We start from the raw sequence: 25,045 nt of genomic DNA on the forward strand, positions 1-25,045 counted from the left end.
CTGTCAGCTATAAATCTGCCTGTGTCAGCTGCAACTTTACTCAGTCAGTCTGCCTGGCCCTCTGCGTTGCTACTTTATTCATCAAGTAAGTGTTTAACTTTGTAATTCTGGTTCCCCCCCCCCCCCCCAGTTTAGAAGTTTGCTAAAGGGATTCAGTTAAGACAAGCTCAACGGCAGGTCAATTTAACTTTGCTGTAACAGGGTAATTTGAGTTGGGGTTTTTTCGGTCTTACCTGAATAGCGAGGTGAAAAAAGACAAACACAAAAAAAGTTAAGATTATACGTAAGTTAGCTCTATAATTAACACAAAGACTAGTCACAAATAAGTTGTAGCATCTGGAAGGGTTTTGTTTTTCAGAGACATTAGTTTAACAGGAAAAGTATACCTAGCAGTGAGCTGTTGTTGTGTGCTTACATGTAAGTTAATACTGAAACAGTAATGAATCTTGTTTCTTTATTCAACATGCACCAAACAAATAGATTTAAATGCATTTATTCTCTCTGATTTTTATCCATGCTACAAATTGCAAATATAGTATAAAATAGATTCTCCCCTGTAAGAAAATCTGGTTCCTGTTATGACAAAAATACAGTATTAAAGATTTGTTTTAAAAATACCAACTTTATATATAAAGTTATAAGTAAAAACCTAACATCGGTGGTTGGTTTCTGTATTAAGCCAAAGATCCATCAGAAGTCTAAAAGAACCTAAACAGGGAATGTCTTATTCTTGTGGCTTATCTCCAGGTACAGTAAGAAATAGTTGCTGTTACAGGTACACGACTAAGCAGCTACTTTCCCTCGTCTACTGGGCAAACATTAAAAGATCTTTAATGCCAAGTGTGACAAGTAGCTTTACTTCTCACTGTAGTCCAGAGTATAAAATTTGCTCATAATCTTAATAAAATTGGTAGGCTGACCTTTTGGGTTGAGTCATGTTAGAAGGATAAATACAATTTAGTAGAGTCTGGAACTCTACTTAAACTTTTAAATAAAATGTTGAATTAATAAGCTGCTGCAAGAAGTCACGCAGCGTTTTTCAAGCACTTGTTTCCTAAAAGAATCACAAGAGAAGCAATGCTGGCTTTTCTGCATTCATTCTGAAAACTTAGTCTTCTGTACTTAAGAAGGTCAAGTGAATGTTTTCTGCACTGTTTTAAATACTGGCACATTTCATAGAAGCATGTTACCTAGAATTTGGAAACTTGTTCCTAGTGCCACCTACAGTTTAATTCTGCAGTAGGCTGAAAACCTTAGCTTGAACAAACAAACTGCAAACAAGTTGTTTGACATGCTTTAGAAAATCTGTAGATGCATAGATGTAGCTCCATCCTTCCACTTGTTAACATGGTCTGAAATAACAGTTCTGCAGAGTGGACACGTTTTTTCTCTATTAAACCATAATGAGATGCATTCTTCACAAAATGTGTGCTGTAATGAAAAGAATAAGAACTTAGAGCTTCTAAGCTCTTCCATTTATAAGATGGTATATTATTTTCAAATTCTGATTTCTAAAAATAATCAGAAGGCATATAAACTTTGTTTAAAATATTCTTAAGTTGGCAAAAAGTAATTCTGATTATGTGTATTACCTGACAGATGAGCAGAATAGGCTTCTGAAATTCAGCTTGGCAGATTGAACAAATATCATCCGATTCAGAACATTGTCTCTTGCTAGCTGTCACCCCATAGTGCTGTAAACCAAGATATTTTCAGCAGACTTTAGTTTCTGGGTGAGAGGGGGGAAAGCCCCAAAACAAAAATACCAGGATAGAAAGGAACTGGGAATAAGGGCTGCCCTGCTGGGAAACCTATCAATCCCTAATCCAGTGAAATGTTGTTAAGTTTTTTAATAGTTGTCTTGGGGCCTAAAGTTTATATGCTCCTACTTATCACACTGCCTAGCTAGTATCTTCCCCTGATCGCAGTTTCTGGAAGAATCTGTAGCAGTTTTCTTTCAACAGTGACCTCTGAGCAAAACACTCTGTTAAGTTTCAATTCGATCAAGATGGCACTTAAAAAATGAGAAGTGCAGTACTTTTAAATGATGTTGTGCTCCTAAACGTTCTATACATTTTACTGAATGAATAGCAGACTGGAAACAATACCTCTTACTAGAGAAAGATTATGTAAAAACTTACAGTTCTAACAGAGGTTACTTGCATGTCAATTATTTTGGCAAGTTTCAATTCTGACTGTATTTCAGCATAAAGCTCTGCCTGCATCCACCCAATATTTATCCCAGTTAAAAAGTAGGAAGCAAGACAAAAAGGGTATCTTATTTCACATACGTTTATCTGAAGAGACATGCACAATAGGTTTTTTAATGTTGTTTGGGTTTTGTTGTTGTTGTTCAGATGACAATGTAATTATGTATTCAAGGAATTCAGACTGTGAAATGAGAGAACCAGTATACAGGGTTTTCTTCAATAATGCCGTTGTCTATTGCCAGAACAATGCAAATATAGGAGTGAGGTATTTAAAAAAGTATTTTCATGTAAATTGGGGGTTTTATTTTGTCATAAAAGAATTCAGTACTCACTGGTCGTGTACAAAATATCCGTAAGACCTGCCTGAAGTTTCTCAGTTGTCCAAAAAAGCTCAAAAGCTGAAATGGGAAAGAAAACCCAAGTTATGCTTAGAATTTTTCTGTGTGAACTGAAAAGCTTCCAAGCGTGCAGTTTCCAACACTAGAAGTCTCACGCTAGTTTGATGTTGGCAGGAACATAAGCAAAACTATAGTTCAGACTGACCCTACTTTGGTTGTGTAATATGTACCAAACAAAAGAATTTAACCCAAAGGGTTTTTTTCCCCAGTAGGTATCTGCTCTTTAAAAGAAATACAGTGTTAAGGTTTGAAATGAAGCACTCAAGTGCCAATCTGTCAGTATTATTATCATATATGCAATAGTCTTTAGGCTTGTAATTAAGATCCTGTAGCATTATAAAGTATTTTTTCATGTTCAAAGCCAAACTTGAACTGAGTCTGGTTACATTTGGTGCAGATTAGCTTTTTGGTGAAGTAGACAGCCAATATGAACACTTAATTTTAACTTGTTGAGCATCACACAGGATACTCTATCAGAGAGAAAATCTAGTTTCCTGGAAAATGCTGATTCTTTTAGCCATGAATTTTAAACTATTTTTGCAAGCTCTTTTCCTTGATACCTGGTAACAGTCGTCTTAGTGTCTGATGTGAGGGGACCTATAGTAACAGTGTTCTTTGTTGTGCAACCCCAGTGCATTCCCAGAACAGATGCAGGAAAAAGATGATTTATCGTGGCCCGAGCCGGTTTTCTATCAGTTTTGGAAGGCCGTATCAGTTGCGCTGAAGCATCCACTTGCAAGTCAGTTCAAACACAGGGGACCTTTCAGAAATGTTAGTTCATATGTGTCTAGCCCTCTAGTGATAATTAGTGCAAAATGGTTTGAGAGGAATGTAAAGTTTACCTACTTTTAGGATGAGGTAGAGAAGGCCCAGCAGTATCCCAAGGGTCCATCCTAGTACACTGTCCAGCTCCCCATAGCCAATAAGATAACGGAACCAAACTGGTATGGGGACAAACATACGGTAATACTGGCAGAGTTCTTCTAACAGCATGTACCAGTAGCCCTAAGCAAGACATGCAAAGGAATCGCTCAAGATTTAAAACACAAAGGATTTTTAAAATATAGAGAAAAGATGCATTGTTATTCTTTTTGAGAAACTTACAGTTCTCCCATAGTACCTTGAAACAGCTAAATATGAAGCGTGAAAAAGAATGAAGACCAGATGATGAGTCTCACCACAACTGTATAAAACCAAAATTGATTGCTGTACTGCAGAAAATCAAATTAACAGACTGAAATAGGATGGCTTTTTCAGATGCCTACCTACTTAACAATGATATCACACTTAATTTCGTAAGCATTAAAAAAGAAAATAAAAGTTACATAAAAAAGGAAAGTAAGACAAATTTATTCATATAGATCAGCTTGTCATTAAGAGTAGTGTCCTGCATTCAGGATTAAAAAATGAGAGTAAGGGTCATTCTTTTATTAACATACATAAATTACAAACTGTTTTCCTGTAAATGTTATTTCATGCCTGTGTAAGGAACCTTATCTTGTGTCAATTAGCTCCTATATAGGATGGGGTGATAAGAAAATTGGAGGGGCCAGGAAAGAAGCCTAGGGTGGCTGGACTGAACAGGTAAATGGAGTTCAGTGACGCCCTAAAAATTCCTGAATAATTACAAAGCACAAGCATCCTGCACAGAGCACTGTGTGTGTATGTGCATGTGCAATCACCGGTATTTAGCTTAGCTCTTAATTTATTTCCTTAAGTTAGTCTTTAAAACTGTACTTATAACAAAGAAGTGCTCTTTCTATAATGTATACTGGATAATGCCACAATTTGCCAATATTGACCAGATTCCTTCTTTAATTTAGCCACAGTATAAGTCACAGTTGGTGTAATGGAATTTTCACTAGCTGTATTTTGGATGTTATACCACTAGCTGTAGAAAGAAAAGGAAAAAAAAAAAAAAAGAGATCTTGATTATAAATTGGTATTTAGCAAAATCAGTTGTACCTGAGAAGAACTTGTTCTGGTACATTTTAAGAGATAAAACCTACCAAAACATCCTCTTAAATGCTACCACGTACAAACCATACTTGTTAATTTTTCTTTTTTAACCAGTACTAGTTTTTGCTATTTTGACATCAAATTTAATGTTTTTTGTCTGTCTCGCCTCAGGAACCAAATAAATACCCCACCAACCACTGTAGGCATCTGTGAAAATTTATTAAACTTCACTGATCTGAGGATTTAAGCTATGATCAAATTCACAAATTTCAATTATTAAGTTTATTAAGAAAAGGAAAATTCTGAATTATTTATTCAAGAGACAGAAAAAACAGATGTTTGCATGCACAGATCTTAAAATCTTCTCGTGTCAGTTACTGTCGAGCATGTAAAAAAATGTACTGTGCTTCCGCCGCTCGATGCTGACTGCCTGTATACAGATTCTTACACTGGAGCAAATAAAAGGTTTCTTCATCTCCCCCACTCAGAGACAGAAATAAACCCATTTATCCAACGACATAATACAAGTAATTGTTTCAGATCAGACTGTAAACCTTCCTCTTAGCACCAAGCAGGGAAGAACATGAAATCCACAGGGTTTTCTTGTCCACAGTGTAGTGATGGATTATATACACACCTTTTCTCTTTAATAGTAAGCTAATTTGACCGTAAAAGAATCTTCCTAAGGAAGCAAAAAATGTAGCTTGTTTCCTTACCTTGGATTTAAAGGACATCATAAAAGAAGGCACCAAGAGAATAAAGCACTTGAAGCCCATGAAGAGGAATTTCAGAATAAAGTCTGTGACTCCCACAATCCAAAGTACCTCCCAGAAGTTCATAAAATCCACAGTAGGTTTTAAGAAGATTAAGCTACAAAAAGAAGTATCAGAAGTTACCGGAGTACCCTATTTAGAGGAAAGCATAACTAGAGATTATCACAGCAGGTTTAATTAGAAAAGGAAACCTGGTTTACACAGAGGGAAAATATTTGCTAAGAAAATGAACTCTTTATTGTAAATTGATCATTTATAATCTCTGACAGCCTTCTATTTTTGAACCTTCTTTCCTGTATCCTCATCACAACCTCCACCCTCTAGAGACAGGCTTGCTGTCTCTTTAGCAATACAGCCTTTGACTGATTTGCAGCCAAGACCGTACCTACAGAATGCTAAGGGGAAAAAAAAAATAAATTGGACACAAACTCCATGGAGCCATATTCAGTATTCTGAAGGCAAGGTGGTAGGGTCAAACCCAGGTGCATTCCCCATGGTATAGTAGTGCCATTACATTGAGTATGGGGTCTAATCTTGCAAATTTCTACATATTATTGTTAAGGACAGCACCTGTTCAGTCTGGCAGAAGAGGAGGATTGGAGATTAAAATGAAAGAGAAACTGATGCTGCAACTAAAGAAAAACAGCAGCAGCCCATACAAAATGTTCCCAGTTAACATTTGAGTAATTTATGATGCGAGTAGAGATGTTCCTCTACTTACTTACCTGTAATACAGTGACTGAGAATGAAAGGTGTAATACAAGAGGAGAGATGATCCAGTTAGGTATACTAGTAACCAAGCACACTGCAACTTGGAGCACCGTTCCTGTAAGATAATTGTAAAGATGTATTACAGTCCTTGCATCACTATCAGCATCTGATCTCCAAAGTTCTTATGTCTGTTGCACCTGAACTACTAGAGGATTTTTTATGTTAGTGGTTTAAGGCCAAATAAAATAGAGAGCTCAATAGAAAGGTAAAACAGTAATTTTAATGTTTTCAACATAATAATTTCTATGTATATCAAGTTTTTTTCTAAAAACACAACCAAAACCCACCCCACTCTGAAGAAACACCAGATTTTCCTTTGGGAGTGAACAGAAACAGCTGAAAGGTTAAACTGTCAAGCCCTATTTGATTCCACAAATATAGTTAAGAAGTTCTTCCATAAATTTCAAAAAACTTCTATCAGTTGAAGTGATTTCAATATTCAAAGGGAGGGGGGGCTGGAAATCCTTGAATTTTGCAGACCTTGCGCATCTGAGAAACTCTACACCGTACAAAAGCATTAAGACTTTCCATCTTGAAACCCTGACACCTAGTATTATTAGATAAATAACACAGTATCTCCATTGACATTTGTTTCAAAAACTGATGGATAAAGGTCTTGGTTAACTTACAGATTTTTGGTGCATAGGGTGATACTTACTCTTAGAAAAACCTGATTTACTATGCTTTTGTTTGCATACATATAAGTTGTTAGCAGCCCAATTCCAAGAGAAATGCCTATTAGGAAAAAAGGGTCAGTTATACACAAGAAAATAAAAAAAAAAAACAAAACTGAACTGGGTTAAAAAACCAGCCACTTCTTATATGTCTTTGTAATTACAATTAATCACTCAGACTGTCAAGCCAGAATAATTAAGCACATTGTACATGTGCCAGCAAAGGAAACAGAAGCCACTGAAATGTAGTTTAGTAAATCTCTTTCTGATGAATAAAGCCAATAAAAATAAAGCTAAAGATAAATCGAATTATAGTTCAGGCATGGTTATTAGTATATATCTTTGGGGGAGGGTCTGTTCCCTCAGACCTTATTTTGTTATACTCTACCAATTATATGCTGCATGATCAGTTTGACACACAGAATCAAGATATACGGCAGACTTTTGTGCAGCCACTGGAGGAGGTATCTGAGCTCTGAGAGGGAGCTGCCGCTGTGTTCCTCTGAGTCTGGAGCAGAATCATCGAGCCCTGCTGCTTCGCTGTGGGCATGTCCATGTGAGCGACTTTGGGAACCTGGCCTCGAGTGCCGGGAACTCGCATTTTCTCTGGATTCTCCCACAGCAGAATTTAGCTGTATGCGAATATCGCTGCTATGATGGCACGAGCCCTCTCCTGACAGCCTTGCTGCGTGGGTGCTCTGAGATGAAGAGTCATCACCGCTGCCTTGGATGTTGTGGAGGTGACTGCAGTTTGGTTGCATGGTGGGATTTTTTTGGGTCCAGATTCTTGCTATTTTGTCTCCTAGAGTGGGACATAAAAAGTCACAGTTGAAGGAAGAGAGAACTAGTGCGGGGGGGGGGGGGAAACCAACAAAAAAACCAACACAAAAATACAATAGATTGTACTGAGTGACTGTCTATGTGGAGTAAAGATTGTCTTTCTGGGAAATGCTGTTGCTCTGTGTTCTGAAAGCTTGGCATGCTGGGTTTGCACCCAGTCTCCACCGGGCAGCTTTCTGTGTGCCATATTAAATGACTTCCTTTCATTCACATGCAGATTTTCTAGCCTGCAGTGAACCTGGCTGCCTTAGTGAAATCTAAAGTTGCTTCAGTGCAGATTGGAACAGCAAAAGCTGCTGAATAGGAGCCCAGCGCTCGCTTGCATGGAAGAGATCTTGGAAGCACTGCGTAATTTCACAAAAATAGTAACAGTAGTAGGCCAGAGAAGGAGCAAACAGGGATGGGAAGGAGGCGAAGAGCACATTTACATGCATCCATAAAATGGTAAACATTTGTTCAGACACGTCTAGTCAAAAGCCAGTGCACGCTGAAAATTGAGGGCCATTAGGAGATTAACAAGATTATCCTGTCTGGGTAAGCAAGCAGAACCAGGTTAGTCTATTTCCTAAGAAGCATTTAAAAGAACCTGGACCATATGGTCTAGGTGAAAAAAGTAATGCAGCCACCAAGCAGTAACCCAGCAGCGAGACCACCCAAATGGGGTTTTATTTATCTTTCCTGTGGCATCTTTCTGTTGTCTTCCCAGGCAGTTTGTCACTTCTGCATCAGTCCTGACACTGGTCAAATAGTATTAAATGTACCTCTGTGCACTGGTGTGATGCCGGAGTAACGACTTCGGAGAACGCTTTGAAGCTGGATTTGCCACAGTAGTTGTTACTGCTAAAGGGCATTAATGAAACATTGGGAATTTTGTTATAATCCTTTTTTCTGTAATTCAAACCCTTCCAGATTCCTCTTTGAAATTATTTTTTCCACAGCTTAGCATACATACACAGCTAGTTTCACTGAGATGCAAAAAGGTTAGAGCAAGGCTGGTTTTGCACTGTGAAAAGTTCTTAATGTATTTGCAGAAACTTAGAATTCTTTAGCCTTTAAAGTGGAGATTATATTAGAAGAGTAAATTGCTAATTCAAACAATATATGGATACGGGAATGTGACTGTTTAGAAGTGCTTCTGCTGCCACTACTGTATTTTTGCTGGCCAAAGATTACATTGTGCTTCGATCTAGCCAAAATTCACCTGCTGTATGTAATTGTACGCACATGAATAAAGGGGAATAAACTGGAGATTGCACTGACTCGTGCGGACAGTGTTACTAAGCGTGGCTGCGGGATCAGGCCACCAATGCTGCTTGTAAAAGGAGGGGAATAAGTAAGTGAGGAGGGGAGTAAATGAGGCGATCTCTCCCGAGCGCCCTGCAGCTGGCGGGTCCGGGCCCGCTCCTGCAGACCGGGACGGCTGGCAGCTCCAGGGCAGCAGCGATGGGCCCCGAGTGCGGCCGGGCTCTGCCTCGCGGGCCGCCACGCCGGGAGCCGGGGCTGCCCCGCGCAGGGAACCCGCTTCGGCCCCGGTGAGGTTTGTGCCTGCATTGTTAGGGCTCTGCGGGGACTGCTCCCCTCGCCCGTCCCGCCGGCCCCTCAGGCCCGCTGCGGTGCGGCGGGGTCTGACAGGGGCTGCTCCCCTCGCCGGCCCCTCAGGCCCGCTGCCGCCCAGCTCTCGGGGAGCCGCTCCCGCGGCCTCGCCCGCGCCCCGCCAGGCGAGGAGGGGCCTCCGCGGAAGCCCCAGCGAAGGGCGCAGGCGGCCCCGCTCCCCCCCGCGCCGCCGCCGCCCGTGAGGGGAAGCGGCCGCGGGGAGCCCCTTTCCCGCCCTCCCTTGCCGGAACGCGGCCGGGCGGCAGCCCGCGGGCGGTACCTCGTCAGGCGGCCAGCGCCTCCCGCCCGGCGCCGCTGGCCAGGCCGCGGCCGCCCGCCACCTCCATCGCCGAGACTGAGTGGGTGGGAGAGGGCGCGGCGGGGGGAGGAAGAGGAGGAGCCGTGAGGGGGAGGAGGAGGAAGGCCCCGAGCTGGGCGTCGCGCTGGCAACAAGCGGCCGCGGCGCGCCGAGGCCTTGGCCCGGGAAGGCCCGTGCGGGGCCGTGAGGGGGCTCGCCTCAGCAGGGCCGTGAGGGCAGCGGCTCCTCTCGCTTTTCATTTAAAGTCTCGATTAAAATTAATTAGGGAAGGCAATAACAATGAAGGAAATTAAGACATAAATGTGTATATATACATATATATATATATATATATATATATGTACTGCTCGGTGGCGATTAGCGCTCACCGCTGGGAAGCCTCGCTGCCTGGAAATTGGCTTTGCCTCCCAGGAAACCTGAGGAAAATGCTGCCCTAGTTACTGCTGCTGTAGGTCTTAGGAGAAGCTTGAAATGAGATAGATACAGGGTTTTCTTTCAAAATATGTTCTTGAATAAATTAGTTTGTATCCAGAAATGGCATCTGTTTTCCTTGACTCAGATATTTTTCTAAAAGTTTTTAGGTATGCAGCTCACACTCAAACGGGTGCCTAATATCTGACCAGTTTTGAAAATCAGGCCTGTGTTATTCTGAGATAAAACAGAACTACTGTTTTAATTAAAAAAATTAAATACAGAAATGCTGTGGGGTCAGTAACCCCGGCAAAGGGAAAGGACAGGCACTTAGACATCAGGTCTCATTAGGTGAAAATTGTTTTTAAGAGTTAAGCAGCCTGGCATTTGGTAGCGCATACCACCTAACAATAAACCTTCTCATTTATACCTGAGGAAGAAGCTGAAAACACCAGACGCGTCTCTGTTTCTGTTGGAGGTAGGTTTTTACGGAGGCATCTGCAGCAATTTGGTCTACTTTGATGGTTTTGAAACTTGTATCTAGAGCTTCTTGACTGAGAATTTCAGGCCCCGTATCCTCTGCGTTTCACTTGGGCTGCAGCTGGTGTCTTGGAAGAAACCTGGGCTACTTGCTACAGATACACTTAAGTATGAAAAAAACCCACATGGTCTCCTGTTCCTGTAAGACCTCTGGACTCAGAAGAGCTTCCAGTTTGTGTAGTACTTCTGCCCAGTAATCGCACTACTGCTGAGTAACAGCAGCACCAATGCAGATTTCAGATGCTTGGCTGGAAGCACTCTTAAGAATTACGCAGGTATATCCTCATTCTTCCAAGGATAACACAAAACTGTTGCGTTTGACTTAAGCTGTGCCATCTTGTTCATTCTCTTACTCTTTGCTCAGTTAGTCATTTGCATAGTGTTTGGATTATGAAGGACAATGTGAAAAATTTAATTTGATTCTCAAATCAGGAAAAGCAATTATAAATGTTTGATTTTTAAATAGTATTTTATGGTTGGAAATTATGCATGCCTTCTGTACATTGCTTGAAAGTGTATAAATATAAACCCCTTGTTCAGCCGTTTCTTTTTTGTAATTATAAAATGCATTAAAGTACAAGTGTAGTTTTAAATCAAAGTTGTTCTCATAGTGTTTCTCGTTGTTACATGCACTGGAAATATGAAATTAATTCGTGTCAGCTTATTAATCAATAACATTTGCTCATGCAGGTCACTTGCTGATTTATCTCCAATTCACAGTTCATTAGAAGGTATGTAACTCTTCAGTGATGCTGTTATTTAACAGATGTGTTGTCATGGTGCTATTAATGACCTCTGGATTTAGCAACTCCTGACACAAGAAAGATTTCAGAGATTATTAACATAAATTTGGAAGTCTTTTCCCATGGGTATTGCATACATTAGGTCATGTAGTATCTAGTAATAAATTTACCAATCTGTATTTTGGAGTCTCTTCCTAGGATGCCCGTGAATTTCATACAGATAGCTGAATCGATGTCCAGGCATGTTTTCAGGTATATGTATGTGCTCAGATATAGGTATCCCAGGCTTTCTCATCCTCCTAGGTATAGGTGGTACCTTCTTAATTGATGCTATCAGCAGATTGCATCAGTGTATACCTGCTTTTCCTGTGGTTGGTAAATGCATGAGACTGTATTGGAACAAACACTGATCCTTGCGGAACTCTGGCAGTGCAATATTTACCTTTTCAACAGTTACTTTGTTGAACTGAACTAAAAGTTGCTGAAAGGTAGTTCTATACATAGAAATATTAGAAGAAAATATTTTGTATCCTAGTCCTAATTCCTGAAGTAGCTCTGCAGAAGTCTTCCGTGGAGCGGATTAAGTGGTTACAATCTTCATCTTTTGTTTCTCCTAATAAACTAGTATTGCTGTTTTTCATCAAAAAGCATGGAAGGAACTGGTCCTTTAAAATTAGATGTACAGATATATCTTTGGTGAAATTTAAAGGAACTAACCTCAGATATGTGGAAGGGAATTATAGTTACTGATATAATAACAAAATTGGTTTTTTGCAACAGTCTGTAAAACAAGCAGAATGTCCTGAATAGTCAAAGGCTTTATTGGTTGTCTTCGTTCTACACAAAATGTTATTTGAGCATGGATGACTTTTGCAAAATTAAGAGGGTTTAGTTTAAATTGTTTGAAGAATTTGAAAGTCTTGCCAGGAGGTTCAAATGACCTTGAAAATTTGAATGCTTCCTGAGCTTTGAATGCTCAATCTTTTTAAAACTAGCTCCTGCAGTTATACAACCTTTACTTCAATTTGGATTTTGAGCCCAAGAAAACAGCTACTGTACTCCCATATTAAAGGCACTGAAGAATAGAGACCAGTTTTGAAAACCCATCACTGGAGTGATGGCAGAGGAACCTGAATGTCACTGTTGAAGCCTGATCATGTAAGCTTTGTCAAGCAGACTCAAAAAGAGTTTGAACCAGATATTCTTATAATGCAATGACATCATCTCGTTCCCTGAGGTTTCCAGAAACCTGACTAGCTCTCTGTGTACAGCAATGTGCTCGTTTTTGTTAAGTCATTCTAAACTGAGAGTAGTTCCACTGACATGGTGTCAGTTTTAAAACTGGTGAATTACATCCCAGAGTCTTGGGTTTTGTATATAGATAGAGCCTTGAATGAAAATTAGATAGTGGAGCCACAAAAGGTAGTTGTAATTTTTGCTCACTGCACAGGAGGGTGCTCAGCCTCTGTCTTCATCCGTAAGAAAGAGCGATTCCCATGGTCATTAGAATGAAGTGGAGAAGCTGTTTTCTGAACTGGTCTTTTCTTGTAATGACATTGTAGGATCTGTTAAATACAATTACTCCAAAAATATGCAGCTGTTAAAGAATTTTAGAAGGTGTGTGTTAATTGCTGTTGTAAGAGCATTACAAAGGTATTTAGGTCAGAAGATGTACTGTAATGATCATCCACTGTGTGAGACACTGGTATTCTCTAATGGGTGTGATTAAAGGTGTCAGAATTTTCGACAGAAGCTTTGAAGTTTCTCAAAATTAGGGTGTTTTTTTCCCAATCTAATGTGTTAATCTGAATGTGTGAATCCTTGTGTGAATCATTCTATTGAATAATGACTTCTCATGTATGTAAAAACCTAGCCGGAGTGGATTTACTAGAAAGGGGTAGATAGGTTTGTTAATTTATACTCAATCTGTAGTACCTGCTTATAGTTATATCCTTAATTATTCTTTATGTTCCTTGGTAAATAGGTTAAAAAAATGAATGTTCTGATATAACTCATAAAACTGAAAAGTTTAGAAGACATATTGGTTTATTAATTTAGGTGAGTTTGAGTTTTATAGCAAGTGGGAAAGGGTTTTATTGGGGGGGGGGCTCCTGTGGCACATTGTCAATAGGAACAAACACTGTTTTGCTGCAGCAGGTTGTGTTGATATCTCAGGCTGAGGTATTGCTCCCCGTAAGTGCTTTACACAACTGCTTTCTGTGTGCTCTGGTTAGGGTGGCAGCCCTCAACTCACAGAAGGAAAAAATTTCTCTGTAATTATTAAGATTGTCTGCCATAAAAAGTTTTATTTGACAGACTATAACCTGAACAAATGGTGAGACAAAGAATCTTCTTGCATTAGTTACCATTATAAGTGTAAGAAAAAAATTGGCTTATGAGTGGCTGAAAATTTACTAAATTTCTGTTTACCTTTTTAGAGATCAGTTAAACAGAGGTCTTGGACATTGCTATCTGGTCAGATTTTAGTAAGTGAGTTAACATGTTCTGTCTGAAAACAATTTGTTAAACCTCTGTCTTGTGCAAGGTCAAAATATTCTGGCCCTCTGAACACATGTCCATTTTAGTTGCTAAGGAAAACCAATTGTTTTTAAAATACATTACCATTGTCAGATTTCCAGATATGTCTTTTCAGAACTTTCAGAATAAATACAAACGCAGAAATATAGTAGGTAAAATGTTTGTTGTGTTGAACGGGACTAACGTCAGCATGTAAATATTTGCTTCGCTTCAGTCAATATTTACCTCACTGGTCAATAAGACTTGTTTTGCACTTCACAAAGTTAATATTTACTTACTGGTTTTAGTTTGGCGACAATATATAAAATTCTCTGTTTCTAATGATATGGAGGGCTTTTTTACTTTTTTTCTAACAAAAGAAGATTTTGTATTAACAGATGTGTGTAAGTTTATTAGGAAGTCTTGCCCACAATTAAGACCGTGTTCATCATATAGTAAGATTATCCAGGTTATGCCTATAACATTTTACAAGTACAGAAAGGATAATTAAAATTAAACAAAAAAGAGAAAATTAATAAAGGTATTATACATTTATATAAATAAATATAAATTATAAAATGAATAAATATAAGACCGTAAATTAGAAATTCCACATTGCTTGTTTTATGCCAGTCAAGTTCTCTGGTAAAGGAAAATGTGTCACTGTTCGTTATATGGTGATTTGGTATTTTGTTTTTTAATGTTCCTTGCATAAGATAAAATAATTAGATTGAAGGAGGACCTCAGAAACACCATGTAGATTTTTGGCTTATGCAAGTGTTTTTGAGAGATACATTTGGGTAACTCACCAACATGCCTTAAGGAAATGCTTGTCATCTAGATCCAGTGCCTAATTTCTTGCAAATCCAACTTCCCATGAAAGAACTGTAGAACCCTACTGCGGGTTTTGGGTTTTGTGGCATGTTTTTTGGGGTGGTTAATTTTAAATTTTTTTTTTACTGTTGGCATTTTGAAAATCTATACATGGTCAGATATATTAAAAAAGGAGAAAGAAACGTGAGGGGGGAAAAAAAGGAAAAAACTTAGTCTTCTGTGGTAGTTTGCCTTTGCATGATGCTATTGCTTTCATCTTTGCTTCTCTTCAGTTTTTTAATTTATTTTGTTGAACATTCTCATCTGATTGTAGGTGAGCACTGCCTGTATCCTTACTTCAGAAATCCTGCACTATGCCTAGATGCTCAGCTAGAGCCCTCACTTACCAGTTTAGAGGTGTAATAGAAGTGAGCACTGGCTGCTTTTGAAAACTCAAGAACACCCTGTTTTGCTCCCTGTCATAAATAGACTCCAGTATTTTGAAGAAATTATACTCATGTCTTCTACAGTAGCTCTCGTTGACCATCACTAAATGAAAATTTCTTCTGTGCTTCCTTCGTTTCCTTCCCACCCACGCCAACTTTCTGGGGTCTGTTATTAGAGAGTGCAAAATTCTTCCTTGTTAAAACATTGGTATTCTGTTCATGTTTAGATTAATAATGTTAATATTTTTTTCTACTAATGTACTGTACAAACAATATGTTGCTGTTAAAATTGACTAATAGCCAAAACAGAATTGATTTGGTTTAACTAAAAGTCAAAGCTATTAATTGCGAGTATATTACAAATCAGTAGAGATGACTGCTGTAATGCAAAATGTAACACTATAAGATTTTTTCCAGCCCTGGGAAGCCAACATATTCTGCTGGTTTTGATTTATAATAATGGGAGGCTCAAACATTAATAACTGTAAAAAATGGCATTAGGAGAAACTTCCCAGCTCTCTGAGGGCAAGACACCTCTCTTCTAGATGTTGATGGGAAAAGCCATGGCTAGATTAGAATAAGATCAGGCATAGCCTGCTGAATGGGATTTTCATGGACCAGACCTACTTAACAATGAAGTTGTCTGGCATTAGCATACTTGAGGAGGCTGCCTGAAAAAAAATGCTGAATGAAGATGCTTAATGTAGTCTTAAAAATGAATAAACAAATAAATAAAAAGGCTGACAGGCTTTTAATTAAACTAAGTAATCCATTCAGAAAAGGAGCATGTACTAGTGAAGCTATTGGACACAGATTTTAAAATGTAAATGTTGTGGAGGAAAAAATTGTTTTTATACAGCTTTATTGTATTCATTAATGATAAATATATATCTTAATGCAAACTTCTAGCCATGTCTAAGTACTTTCTGTTACAAAGGAGTCACCATGGAATCTGTGTCCGCTGGAGTTTATAGAAGTGTCAGAAACTATGCCTGTTGTGATTTTCAAGGAGGTTTATGGTTCTAGAGGCAAAGCTATATAACTTTTCTCTAATTTTATCAGAATCATAGGTAAAATTGAATACGCAAAGAACAAGTAAATTTTTCAAATGTGTTGGCAATAGTTTCCCCAAGAACTCTACTGTGCTTTCAGCAGTGTGGTCTACCTCTGCTGTAATTTTTAGGGCATAATCTTACAAATGTATATGATTAGCATACATAAGTGAGTAGTCTCATTAGAATAAGGGCTTCTTGTCTGTGAAGTTATTTGCATGAGTTTGTAGGGTCAAGGCCCCCTTTACCTCAGTGTTATATAAAAATAAAAATACTGCTTTGCCGTTAGGAAACCCTTCTGCATATGCCCACATATAGCTCACTGTTTTCCAATTTCATTAAAAAAATTGTTTAGTTGGAGAGGAGATACTGATATTTGTGTTCATTACAGAATTTGTTAGGATATGTATCACACAGAAACATGTGTCTATAATTTTATCATGCGTGCCCTTGTTGAAATCAATGGTGGACTTCCCATTGACCTTAACATCAACAGGCATGTGTTTCTAGATGTCTGTGCGGCTGGTAGTAGAGTATGCAATAGTAACACTGTAGCTTGTGAAAAAATAGTAACTGAATTATGCAAAATGAAGTATTACTTATTGCTGATATTATGGATATCCTTTGGCCCTAGTTACTGGAAAATCAGGTATAGACTTCAACACCTTGGTGAAGACGCAGCACATTTCTGAAGTAAATACTGCATAGGAAACTGGTATCGTTTAAGCAGTTGTTCATACTTCCCCATGCTTAACCATGCAGATGTTTTGGTTGTACAAATTAGAATGCAGGTGTTAATTCAGAAGGCAAAGGTTTCTGGAATAAAGTACTTTCCTCCTCCTAATTTGAAATTTGTTTTTTTGGAAAGCAAGCAGAAACATAGCCATTTTTCAATTAAGTCAGAGTAAATACAGTAGTCACACTTGTATGGTTTAGGAGGAAATGCACAGACGACCTTTAGATCCTTATAGTTGACTGGTCCACATTTCCGAATGTGACACTTCATTTCCATGGAAGAATTTTCTCCCATGCATTTCATATGTATATCGTAGTTGGATGTATGCTTATTTTTCAGTGGTTTAGTTATAAGTCAATATATGATAGTGTGAGGTGTTTGACTTTCAGCCTGCCAGAGGCCTTGTCTGCAGCATATTGTTAAGAGATAGTGCCATCTACTTGGTGTCTGGTCAAAGGAGATAACACTGTTGTTTGTTAAGCAAGACACATTTGTTATTTTGCTGTGATGTACCCTTTCCTTGCAGTGGCATACTTAAACCCAGTTCTGAGGAGACAGAGAAGATTCAGTATGTTTGCACTTAAGTCATGAAACAAAACTAGTGTCTTTTTGCAAAGATCTCCAATTCTGTCCCTGAGAGTGGTGATTTTATGATTTATACAGTTAGAGATGAGGGTGGTGAGGTTATTTGATTAATTTAATCTTATGGTCTGAATCTTCAGTTGAGCTAAAGTCTTGCACTAAATCACAGTACACCCATATCCCTCAGACAGTCAAATAAAACATCTGTTGGATAATGATTATCTTAATTTAAGAGTGAGTTCTAGCTCATACAGTACTTTACTTCATTAATAGAAAGAATTAATGGAAGACTACTTACAAAAGTACTTAACTAAGAACTACTTACAAAGTAAAACATTGGTGAAGGAATATTGAAATTAATCTTAGACTCATATATAACTTCTTTCAGAAGACATTATAATGATTAAGCATGTAAGCTTGCATGATTTGAAGTCTGGCGTTGTCTTCCCTATTTTCAGCAGAAAATTACTGGGCTGTCCATCAGTTTCAGCCAGGTCTCTGACTGCTCATAGATCAAAAATACAAACACTAAGTTTGCTGAGGGCCATTCAAGCTCCAGCCAGTTAGCAGGCTCATGTTTATTGATATGGTAGTTGAAGTGCCAGTGTTTTAGTGAAAATTGTAGGACTTGACTGTCTGAAGCTAGGCAAGAAATCATAGGCAAATGCCTAAATAAAAGGCCTTTTCTGAGTGGTCCAGAAAGTCCTAGTAACTTGGAGGCCTGAGCATGTCTGGTGAAAAACAGGCTTCCTAATATGTGTAACTTCAGGCATTCAAATTTGAAAAGTTTGGTCTGCCGCTCTATAATTTCTGCTTTTGATTCTGGGTTTGTCACACCACACTGCTTGTGTGTGTGTTCTTGTGTTTGTTTTGAAAACATTACAGTTATAATTTTGACAGTAGCTTCCTAGAGAAGACCAAATGGAGATGTCAACTGTGTGAGCAGGGTCTGTGGACAAAGGAGCATGTGGTTGAGTATATACAGACTAATAAAAGATCCTCTTCAGCTCAGTGAAAGGGGGGGAGAGCTGGAGGACAACAGCATGAGGGAAAGGAGACAGATACAGGTAGATTAACCTATAAATTAAATATGTCATAGCACTTTTAGGATTCCAGCTATAATGTACTAGATGCCCAAAACTTTTGTGGGTGTGTGTTTGTGTGCATACATACTTTTGCAAACTTCCCAGTTGTGCATCCCATCTCACAGAACTTCCTTATACAGAGGCTATTTCCTTGTGCCTTTTGGCAGCAAGGGTCTGCAGAATGTGTTCTGCACTGTCTTCCATAAGGCCAGTGTGGTGTTCCGTGCTTATGGAAAAACAACTAATTCAAGGCTTGCAGAAGAGTTGGCATGTTTGTTTAAATTTCTCAAATGCGTCACAGCGATAACAGCAGCTGTACAACATCTCTCTTGTGCGTATTTCTGTGTGTAGTAAAACATTATTTTTTTCTATTAACGTATGAGAAAATATGAAACACTACAACAAATTAATATCTGCGAATCCTGCCCAGGGTCACTCTGATATCCATCTAACATTTTACAGTACATTCAGAGAAAGATGTGAGAGCAGATAAAAGGCATTAAGCAATGAAATTATAGTTAACAGAAATGTTTTGTATTTTTCATTGTTTGGATCCTGATACAGTAATTGTTCTCTATCATGCATAATTGCCATAGTGTTAAAATAATTGTAAAATGCATTACTCTTTGATCCATAATTTGAACCTGTATATAGGTCACATAGTTGTGTATGTACAGAACTGTTTGTCCATGACTGTTTAGCAGGTGCACATAATTAATGTCTGTTCTTTAAGTAAGCTGAACTTTAAGTAAGTTCTGTTGAACTTAACCAAGTTAACCAATTTTTCAGCCTCCGATGTTGCGGTAAAAATGTACTTCCTTAAATCTGGTTTGCTTGCAGACAGTGTCTGACACAGTAGATTTAGTACAGCTGCAGTATTAACGTTCAAAACTCCCATGCTGCACAGTTTTCCCACATGCTACATAAAAATGCTGTACAGTTTCTGTCTCCAAGGCTCCTCAATTAGGGCATTAACTGACTCTATGCCTCCAGTTTGGTTATGTTTTTATTTATATATAATACAGTTTTACACACTCACTCAAATTACTGTTTATTGCAAAATAAGTATGGTAAAATAATAATTTTACCCAACATTGGCTTAACATTGATTTTCAAACTGTGAAAGTCAATGGAAGATAAATCTGGGAGAGGATTGGTGAGATGAAAGATGCAGAATCATGGACTAAATGAGTTGCTAGAGAATAACTTGTGCTTATATCTATTCTTAACTAGTTATAAGAAAATATAGTGGAAAATTTTTCAGCCATTATGAAGGAAGCAGCATGGATTTATGTATCCTTTGGCAGTGAGAAGTGGGGAAAATGCTCAATTAACTGGGCCATTGCTTTTATTGTCTCCTATTACAGCGTTGAGTTTTGTTAATGCAGTTTCAGAAGGGCAGCTTTTCCATGTTTTTGGTGGTTTTTGGGGAAGGCATACTGGCTTCAGAATGTATCAGTGAGGTTTTGAAGGTCAGTTTGTAAGTTGCATTTTGAAAGGCGATGGAAGGAAATGTGGGTTTCTTTGAAGACTTGACCTGTAGAACCCTGATGGTTTGGCTGTTGTTGAGTTCCCAGTCAAGAACAAAATGGACCAAAACAGATTTCAGTCTTTGATCTTTCCATCTGCTCATACATGATAGGACCATGCACTTTCACACTTTCATAGCAATCCACCGCTATGTCATTTAATCCTTAAAGGCAGTGAATGGCTTCTGTGCCCATTTACTTTTACCGAACTTGAGAGTAGCCTGCTATACTGAACAAAGCACTCAAATTCATGCTTCAAGCTAAAGTGTTTGCAAAATGTGCATTTTATAGACCGGATTTAGTTTAGGAAGATTTTTGGAAATATAAATTATTGGTTTTAGGGAGTAGATGGATGTTAGAGCCCCGTGATAGTTAAATAACAACAGGAGTACAGCCTCCTCCGTTTCTTTCCATGTCAAAAAAAGTTCTGTTATTTTTATCTTCTAAAGAAATACTTCCTAACCTTTATTTTACCAGGGGTGCTTTTTAGTGACCGACTAAATTTTTTGGACCTTTATCCATTTGTCAGTCCAGGTTTGGAAATTACGCCTTCCCTCTTTATTCAGCCTCTAGTGGTTCCTCCCCTTCACAAAAATCTCAGCTTTGATTCCTTATGGAGTTGGCAGTGGAAGATAGGGAGCCATGCAAAATTCTTGCTGGTGCTGCTGCCGCATCTCCCGACAGGAGTGCAGAGTCCTGCAGCTAGCAGAGCCCTGGAGGAGGAAATAGCGTAAACATTCTTTATAAAGCAGAGCAAATAGGTGCAGGCAAGTACTTTAAATTGAACTGTAATGAAATTATTGTTTATGGCCCAGCTTCTACCTTATATCCAGAATGTGTCATTTAGGTGATTGGGCCAGCAGGTGGCAAATATAATTGAATTCAAGAAGATAAATAAGGAAGTAGGCTGGGGATTGTTTGCTAAAAAGAAGACATCTAGTTTACTAATTAGGAGGATTTATAGGATGCTGTACTTAAAAATAGATGATTAGTGATAGCTCATCTTAATCATGAAAGTTAACTTACAGTTTCAGTTTCCTGCAGCCAGCATTGCCGCAACAGTCAGGTGTGTGCTTAGGAGAGTGTGGGGAAGCTAACCTCATGTCAGTCCACCTGGCATGGAGAGCAATGGCTCGGAAACCGAGGGCAGGGGTCGTAGGCCGTGCTGCTGCAGCTGCACAGCTGTACAGCCAGAGTACCTGTGTGCCTTGGGTTGCACTTCTTACTGCAGTGTAGCTGTAGGTGTAGAAAAGAAAGAATCGTGTCCAGTTCTGTGTTAGTAGTCACCAGAAATGATGGACCCCCTGCACCAGACACTGTTATTTTCATCTGGAAACTCCGTGACAGGCTGCACAGAAACAGTGTTATTAATTTAGAGAGGAGGTAGCGAAAGATGCAGTGTATTACATCTGTCTTTGAATTAGGTAGAAAGGGAATAAAAGTTGGATTTTTTTAAAATTAATTATAAGAGAGTGTAAAATTATAGACTATAGAAAACTAAGATGGAGATTGCTTTTGAAATTCTTATGTATCTAAGTAGCAATCTAAAGGTATTTTAATCGAAATCAGAAGTAGATATTAAACTAAAATGTTTGTCAGTGGAGACTGAAGTGGATGTTAAATCAATGTTTGGGGTTTTTTTAAAGGAAATAGTGGTGAGAACTCTGGCGTTTAGGTCAATATCATGTCTCATTAAAGTTATTTTAATGTTCAAAGCTGTATCAATTACTGGTGAGCTCGTCATGGCAGGCATGTATGAATTGCCCATTTCCTTATGCCCTTATCCAATTCATTTCTCTGTGCTACACTTTGGAATAATTTGAATATGAAGTGTATCAGGAAAACAGAGTTGTTTTGTTCTAAGAACTCAAGCAGATCTGTTCTTCACAGAAGGTAACAAACAGCCAGAGTGAATTACCATGAAGGAGATTGCATCTGAGATTGTAAATATTATTTTGAGAGACTTAGATTTCCTTCTGAAAGAAAAAAGCATTAAGGGTTATTTTGAAAATGTAGAAGGGGAATAATAGCAAAAAAAATCCTGTAAGATAAATTTGGCTCACCAGCCTTTTTGCTATTTCATGTCTAACATTCATTTTGGAGATAGAACAGTTGCATCAAGCTGAGACTAGTTTGGTTTTATGTGCCTGGTAAAATGGAGTTGAGTCACAAGGATCTGGTCCATTTTCTTCTGTCACCTAATACGCTGTTACTATGTCTTAGATTATTTCAGCCAACCAAATACTTTTTTTTTTTTTATAATTTGGAGAAAAATAAATAAAGTTTCAAAGTAAATATTTTTATATTCATTCTCATGTATTTAGATGTTCTACAGAGCTTCTTTATTGCATATACCTCCATGTAATTTGTACCAATAAAATGCAATGCTGAAGTAGAATAGTTAATTAAAATTTAGATTGGAAATAGATTAGTTTCATTTGGTATTTCAGAGAGTTATGATTTAAGCTTTTCTTAGGCCCAGCAATGAATAAATTAATATACAAGGAGTACGAAAGCCATGCACTTCAGTGTTGAAGCAAATGCTCATTAGGAGCTGTGGAATAAGAGGCTTCTTTAATACAGAAGACTTGCACTTTGCATTTGACAGAGCTGTTCTGAGCAGGGACTTAAAATAAATACCCCAGGAGACTGAATTTTTGTTGATTTGATAGGGACCAGTAGGCCTAGAGATGTCTTGATCTATTTGCCATTCCTCAGTTGCCTCGGAAAGCACACCGCTTTGTTACTGGAACTTCGCTTTGGGTGTAGACTTCACTCCTAAAAGGCTAACGTGTCTCATAGACAATCCAACTTAGTGTAAGAATTATTTTAGTTTATGTATGATTTCATTGTTCAGACATTATGTATTTTGAATGTAATACAAATTTAGATTTTTTAGTATTTGTGTTACCTGCTTTTTGTGTGTTTGTGTTTACTGCAGCTGAAAGTTATTATGTAAAATGAGTTAGTTGGCATCTTTAAGGGAACTGCCAACATGCATTTGCCTGAGTTACTTCAGCAGTGGAGAAGAGAGGAAGGATTCCAAACACATCATCCTGATTTCACAAGTCTGCAGAGATTTCCAAAGTGACTTATCCATCTGTGTTAGGTAGTAAATAGCACTCCACTTTTGTTACATACAAATGCCTGCATATGCGTACTCCCTCTCTGTACACATGTAATCTGTAGATCCTTATCTGTCTAGACATACATGTAACATGCACTTTCTGGACTTAAGTCACTAAACACTAAGAATAATTGTGTATAAAATATTTGAGCATTTATACACATATACAAGATACAGAGGAATTTAGTTATTTTTCATTTTGAAATAATGCAAATAGGAAGTAATGCTTGAGCAAATAAAATTGCAGTTTAGTTTTTGTTTCAGTTCACCGTGATATTACATGGCCCTTGAAAACTGTAGAGTAAGAATGCGGTGATAAATAGGGAATGACAATCCATCTTGTTTTCATTGTGACCGATTTCTTACTACATTGATAAAGTAGATGTCTTTATTTGCATTCGGATATAAAGATTCCTTACTTTCAAAATTAATTCTGTGTAATAACTCAGGGTTGCTATTATTTTTAAAGGTGAGCGCTATATTCCAGTTCTCAGATGTTAATATGTATTCTGATATTAACAGCAATTACTATGCTAATTATCACTATGACTTTTTACTTTTTTAGCGGCATTTCTGAATGCTGTTGGTGGGACTGCAAACTCTGCCTACTTAAGAGTACCAGTTACCTTCTTCTCTTTTGGAGTCTGTGTTTAGTAGAGCCTTTGTAGGCCCTGGCTATGTAGATGAATCACCATGGTCTCTGTCCTGTACTGGTGATCTATGAGCCCTGTACCTACAAGTAACCCCTTAAGTGCACGCACAGGCTGAACTCAAAGGACATGTGAAGTAGCAGAGTAGAGAGAACGGGCTGTGGCTCCAGCTTATGGTTAATGCAGACAGGCACAGCTGTGAGAATGCCTCATCTCAGACATCATATTCCACTGCTGCTGCGTGAAAGACTTTAGCCTGTACTAAATTTTAAGCATACCTACAAATTTGGCATTTTAGAAGGAAAACTATAGGAGAGAATCTCTTCCAGAATCTGCATCCACAACTATGTAAACATACTGATAGACTTTAGCAACTAAAATCTCGGATGGATCTGTTTCCTGAGCTTGTTCCACCTGTCACAGTTCCTTCCTGTGATCGAACTGTGCAGTGTACCATTCCAGGCAATAGAGCTGAAACTAGACTTTTCATTTAATGATGCTTTCATGTTGAGAGCCCAGTTAGTGATCGAATGTTGAAGAGCATGGCTTTATATAACTTACCTTTCATTGCACTGGAACTCCGTGGTAGAAATAGTGGTAGTATTTAGTTCCCTAGATAGTATTCATCTGCCTTAATCATGAAACTTTCTCTTCTTTCATTTTCCTTTTCTATTCATTACACCTTTTTTTTTTTTTTTTTTTTTTTAATTTATGGAACAAATTAAGGCTGAATGCTATAAGTGACTTCTTAATTAGATAACTGATTTAGTTCCAGCACATAGCTTGTATTGTAATGTATATGAAACATGGTGGCCAAATACTGCATGGTACAGTACAGCACTGGATTAAGAGTATTTGTAGGCATAGGCAGCTGGTGTGATCCCACCACTAGCAGTCAGGTTATGATGGCTGTCTTGTGTTGCAGAAGCTTCTGCTACTTTGAATGTTCCCTGCATCACAAAGTCAGAGTTCAGCCCGGATCCCTCTATCACTCCCACTTTCTTCCTTGGTGGGTGTAACTCTGTAATTGCTTGGTCTGGACAAACTGCATTCTAAGTCAAAATTAATTACATCTTTCTCATTTCCTTGAATATACAAGAGTTTTCTCTGTTACAGAAGATAATTATATTTGTATTTCCAGTAGTACCTTGGATCTATTTAAGTAGTGGGAAATGGTTTTCCAGTGTCCTGTGTGATTGACAAAAATTGACAATTGCAGTTATAATTATCCTGCATTCCTTGGTTTTAGTGCAGGTGTAGAACTTCTCTCTAACTTT

At 38.3% G+C, this 25,045-nt stretch overlaps 2 protein-coding genes across 12 annotated transcripts in view; one reads left to right on the top strand and one right to left on the bottom strand.

The window, feature by feature from the left end:
- Positions 1–440: 440 nt before the first annotated feature.
- On the bottom strand, positions 441–9,626 carry RNFT1 (ring finger protein, transmembrane 1). The gene is made up of 9 exons (XM_080384111.1): positions 9,499–9,626; positions 7,174–7,587; positions 6,770–6,846; positions 6,066–6,166; positions 5,284–5,437; positions 3,455–3,613; positions 2,543–2,608; positions 1,593–1,694; positions 441–1,431 (listed from the first exon to the last, which is right to left on the bottom strand). The coding sequence occupies exons 2-9, from the start codon at positions 7,544–7,546 to the stop codon at positions 1,297–1,299; spliced, it is 1,167 nt and encodes a 388-aa protein (XP_080240237.1). The 5' UTR covers positions 7,547–7,587; positions 9,499–9,626; the 3' UTR covers positions 441–1,296.
- The window catches only part of MED13 (mediator complex subunit 13), a 93,725-nt gene continuing 77,660 nt past the window's right edge, over positions 8,981–25,045 (top strand). For 4 of the 11 annotated variants that reach the window (XM_080382280.1, XM_080382281.1, XM_080382271.1 and 1 more), the window contains exons 1-3: positions 9,440–9,577; positions 10,388–10,426; positions 11,179–11,219. The gene's annotated coding sequence lies outside the window, so the exon portion shown is untranslated. Of the gene's footprint in view, positions 9,158–9,439; positions 9,578–9,661; positions 10,427–11,178; positions 11,220–25,045 lie in introns of those variants that run through there. The other 7 variants (XM_080382273.1, XM_080382274.1, XM_080382270.1 and 4 more) reach the window with 4 other exon arrangements.

Source organism: Falco punctatus (assembly GCF_963210335.1).
Source record: "Falco punctatus genome assembly, chromosome: 1".
Classification (NCBI taxonomy): domain Eukaryota; kingdom Metazoa; phylum Chordata; class Aves; order Falconiformes; family Falconidae; genus Falco; species Falco punctatus.

Bases quoted from the DNA above. Each gene is read 5' to 3' on its own strand.
- RNFT1 (XM_080384111.1), bottom strand. From the start codon at position 7,546: ATGCAACCAAACTGCAGTCACCTCCACAACATCCAAGGCAGCGGTGAT. The intron at 6,167-6,769 runs GTAAGTATCACC...ATTATCTTACAG, and splicing joins TAAATCAGGTTTTTCTAAGA to GAACGGTGCTCCAAGTTGCA. The intron at 1,432-1,592 runs GTAATACACATA...TTTTCATTACAG, and splicing joins CTATTCTGCTCATCTGTCAG to CACACATTTTGTGAAGAATG.